Genomic DNA, 6,078 nt, shown 5'->3' with positions numbered 1-6,078 from the left:
AGCCCTAACACACACTACACACTCAGCCCTAACACACACACACTACACACTCAGCCCTAACACACACTCAGCCCTAACACACACACACACAACACACTCAGCCCTAACACACACACACACAACACACTCAGCCCTAACACACACACACACAACACACTCAGCCCTAACACACACACACTACACACTCAGCCCTAACACACACACACTCAGCCCTAACACACACTACACACACTCAGCCCTAACACACACACACACTACACACTACAAAACACACAACACACTCAGCCCTAACACACACTACACACTCAGCCCTAACACACACTAAGCCCTAACACACACACACTACACACTCAGCCCTAACACACACACACTACACACTCAGCCCTAACACACACACACTACACACTCAGCCCTAACACACACACACTACACACTCAGCCCTAACACACACACACACACACTACACACTCAGCCCTAACACACACACACTACACACTCAGCCCTAACACACACACACTACACACTCAGCCCTAACACACACTCAGCCCTAACACACACACTACACACTCAGCCCTAACACACACACACTACACACTACACACTCAGCCCTAACACACACACACTACACACTCAGCCCTAACACACACACACTACACACTCAGCCCTAACACACACTCAGCCCTAACACACACACTACACACTCAGCCCTAACACACACACACACACACTACACACTCAGCCCTAACACACACACACTACACACTCAGCCCTAACACACACACACTACACACTCAGCCCTAACACACACTCAGCCCTAACACACACACTACACACTCAGCCCTAACACACACACACTACACACTCAGCCCTAACACACACTCAGCCCTAACATACACACACACTACACACTCAGCCCTAACACACACACACTACACACTCAGCCCTAACACACACACACACAACACACTCAGCCCTAACACACACACACAACACACTCAGCCCTAACATACACACACACAACACACTCAGCCCTAACACACACACACTACACACACTCAGCCCTAACACACACACACTACACACTACAAAACACACAACACACTCAGCCCTAACACACACTACACACTCAGCCCTAACACACACTAAGCCCTAACACACACACACTACACACTCAGCCCTAACACACACACACTACACACTCAGCCCTAACACACACACACTACACACTCAGCCCTAACACACACACACTACACACTCAGCCCTAACACACACACACACACACTACACACTCAGCCCTAACACACACACACTACACACTCAGCCCTAACACACACACACTACACACTCAGCCCTAACACACACTCAGCCCTAACACACACACTACACACTCAGCCCTAACACACACACACTACACACTACACACTCAGCCCTAACACACACACACTACACACTCAGCCCTAACACACACACACTACACACTCAGCCCTAACACACACTCAGCCCTAACACACACACTACACACTCAGCCCTAACACACACACACACACACTACACACTCAGCCCTAACACACACACACTACACACTCAGCCCTAACACACACACACTACACACTCAGCCCTAACACACACTCAGCCCTAACACACACACTACACACTCAGCCCTAACACACACACACTACACACTCAGCCCTAACACACACTCAGCCCTAACATACACACACACTACACACTCAGCCCTAACACACACACACTACACACTCAGCCCTAACACACACACACACAACACACTCAGCCCTAACACACACACACAACACACTCAGCCCTAACATACACACACACAACACACTCAGCCCTAACACACACACACACAACACACTCAGCCCTAACACACACTACACACTCAGCCCTAACACACACACACAACACACTCAGCCCTAACACACACACACAACACACTCAGCCCTAACACACACACACTACACACTCAGCCCTAACACACACACACTCAGCCCTAACACACACTACACACTCAGCCCTAACACACACACACTCAGCCCTAACACACACACACTCAGCCCTAACACACACTACACACTACAAAACACACAACACACTCAGCCCTAACACACACTACACACTCAGCCCTAACACACACACACACAACACACTCAGCCATAACACACACTACACACTCAGCCCTAACACACACTAAGCCCTAACACACACACACACTACACACTCAGCCCTAACACACACACACTACACACTCAGCCCTAACACACACACACACTACACACTCAGCCCTAACACACACTCAGCCCTAACACACACACTACACACTCAGCCCTAACACACACACACACACTACACACTCAGCCCTAACACACACACACTACACACTCAGCCATAACACACACTACACACTCAGCCCTAACACACACTAAGCCCTAACACACACACACACTACACACTCAGCCCTAACACACACACACTACACACTCAGCCCTAACACACACACACACTACACACTCAGCCCTAACACACACTCAGCCCTAACACACACACTACACACTCAGCCCTAACACACACACACACACACTACACACTCAGCCCTAACACACACACACTACACACTCAGCCCTAACACACACTCAGCCCTAACACACACACACACTACACACTCAGCCCTAACACACACTACACACTCAGCCCTAACACACACACACACACACACACTACACACTCAGCCGTAACACACACTCAGCCCTAACACACACACACACTACACACTCAGCCGTAACACACACTCAGCCCTAACACACACTACACACTCAGCCCTAACACACACTACACACTCAGCCCTAACACACACACACTACACACTCAGCCCTAACACACACACACTACACACTCAGCCCTAACACACACACACTACACACTAAGCCCTAACACACACACACACACTACACACTCAGCCCTAACACACACACACTACACACTCAACCCTAACACACTACACACTCAGCCCTAACACACACACACACACACACACTACAGTCGGCCTGCGGTACTACAGTAATGAGCGCTCTTTATGAAGGCATGTTAATGTTCACTTCTAGGGCGCATCTCAACACACACACACACACACACACACACACACACACACACAAGAGAGAAATAATAAAGTTTAAGAGAAAAACAAGCCCATTATGAAGAGTTACACACAGATATTATAGTGATGAACGAGTGTAAACAGTGACACACACACTCCGCGAGTCTGGAGATTAAACACAGTATAATCATGTTTAGTGAAAGCGAAAGCGCGCGGCCTCGTTCCCCGACACACACTCTTAACCCGCTGAATAATCACACTAACGCTGTTATACTGGTCAAACACACACGCATATTCACGAACACCAGTGTAATAACCAGTTATGATGATGTTTATGCTTTAATGTTCGGGTTTCTGCATCGCGAGCGCGAGCGCGTTCATTCCGCTTACTCATGCTCATCCTTCACGCGCATACACGCTTAACCCCGCGCGATCCACGTCCCCTCAGCGGCTACACCCGAAGCCGGCTCCACACACGGCCCAGCAGGACACTAGCAGCGACTCTAAGAGGAAAACAGCGCTCTTTCTCACCATATTTGCTGGAAATCAGGAGACTATCCGCAGAGCGCGCGATGATTCAGCTCGATTTGTTTTCCTCAGTCCTGCAGGCGGAAGTAATGGAGCCCCGAGCGCGTGTCGTGTTGATCTCTGCAGCGCCCCCTGCTGTCGGGAGACTGCACCGCACAACACGACGACAGGGGTTTCTTCCTCAGATGCTTCAGGCAGGTTATGTGAGATTGATACTTTAACCTTACACAAGCCAGACAAGGGTCTTTATAAGAATATAGTTCATTTTAAGAATATTTGGTTTGCAACAGACTTACAGAACCCTATGCCTAATTATTTCAATATCCATTCATTGTTAAATCAGCTTAAATGTAAGTATTCTCCTCACAACATCCACTGAGATCTACATGTTCTATCACTGTTCTGGCATCTGATCTAATGTCTGATGTGTTTATACATGTTGTAGATCTGAGTAGTAAAAGAGAATCTCTAAAGCTGTTGAGTATAGCTGGAGCAGTGGCGGAGCCAGAGGGGGCTTTTATATATTTAAAAATATGATTATAATCTTATTATATAATAAATGTCATGTTTATTGTCTCCACTGTAAATCTATGATCAGTTATTATAGGATTCCTTCAATGCTTTCAGAATCTGTACTATAAAATCATTTTGTTTCTGTATTTTTAAAATGAAAATTGTAATGAATTCTTTTATTTATCAAAATAAACAGGAAATACAAACTTTGCTGAAGTGAATGTGTTGAACAAGTATAACCTAGACATTATTACACACAGGAGACGCACTACTGCACAACAAGCACGCATTATACACACAGTTATCAACACATTATAGCTCTTATAATTCCTTACACTGAACAACAGGGAAGAGAACTGTGCTTTAATATACACATTAACCCCTTCCCAGCACACACACTCACACACTCACACTCACACACACACACACACACACACACACACACACACACTCACACACACACACTCACACACACACACTCACACACACACACACTCACACACACACACACTCACACACACACACACTCACACACACACACACACTCACACACACACACTCACACACACACACACACACACACTCACACACACACACGCACTCACACACGCACACACACACTCACACACACTCACACACACACTCACACACACACTCACACACACACTCACACACACTCACACACACACTCACACACACACTCACACTCACACACACACACACACTCACACACACTCACACACACACACTCACACTCACACACACACACACACACACACTCACACACACACACTCACACACACACACTCACACACACACACACTCACACACACACACACTCACACACACACACACACTCACACACACACACTCACACACACACACTCACACACACACACACACACACACACTCACTCACACACACACGCACTCACACACGCACACACACACTCACTCACACACACTCACACACACACTCACACACACACTCACACACACACTCACACACACACTCACACACACACTCACACACACACTCACACTCACACACACACACACACACTCACACACTCACACACACTCACACACACACGCACTCACACACACACACACACACTCACACACACACACTCACACACACACTCACACACGCACTCACACACTCACACTCTCACACACTCACACACACTCACACACTCACACTCACACACACACACACACACACACACACACACACACACACTCACACACACTCACACACACTCACTCACACACACACACACACACGCACTCACACACACACACACACACACACTCACTCACTCTCACACACACACTCACTCACTCTCACACACACACTCACACACACTCTCTCACACACACACACACACACACACACTCACACACACACACACACACACACACACTCACACTCACACACACTCACACTCACACTCACACACACTCACACACACACACACACACACACACACACACACACACACACTCACACACACACACACACACACACACTCACACTCACACACACTCACACACACACACACACACACACACACACACACACACACTCCAGTGTGCAGATATCAGTCACCAGCAGTGAACAACACCACACACACACACACACACACACACGTAACATGCATAGCTTACCTATTATTATAATTAAAAGTTTTGAAAATTGTAACAATGTATTTGTTTCCACAAAAAAAATCAGAACACATAAATGTTTAGCCACTTTAATTGTGTCAATACTAAATAATAACAATTCATTAATAATTTAATTACATTTTTACGTAAATCACAAAATCTTCAATGGTCCCGTTTAGTAAAGTTACTCTGTTGCGCGACTGGCGAGACGTCAGCTGATGGACGACTAGAGGATCCACAGGGAATATTTAAAAATG

General features: G+C 47.1%; 1 protein-coding gene across 1 annotated transcript in view; it reads right to left on the bottom strand.

Moving 5' to 3' along the window:
- The window catches only part of psma1 (proteasome 20S subunit alpha 1), a 22,165-nt gene extending 18,413 nt beyond the window's left edge, over positions 1–3,752 (bottom strand). The window contains exon 1 of the mRNA XM_082159728.1: positions 3,644–3,752. Coding sequence (XP_082015854.1) covers positions 3,644–3,646 — 3 coding nt within the window. The 5' untranslated portion in view covers positions 3,647–3,752. The remainder of the gene's footprint in view (positions 1–3,643) is intronic.
- Between the last annotated feature and the right edge of the window lie 2,326 nt (positions 3,753–6,078).

This window comes from Leuciscus leuciscus (assembly GCF_965113295.1).
Source record: "Leuciscus leuciscus genome assembly, chromosome: 25".
NCBI lineage: Eukaryota > Metazoa > Chordata > Actinopteri > Cypriniformes > Leuciscidae > Leuciscus > Leuciscus leuciscus.
Note: the sequence above shows the minus strand (reverse complement) of the source record. Positions and strands in the feature narration are given on the sequence as shown.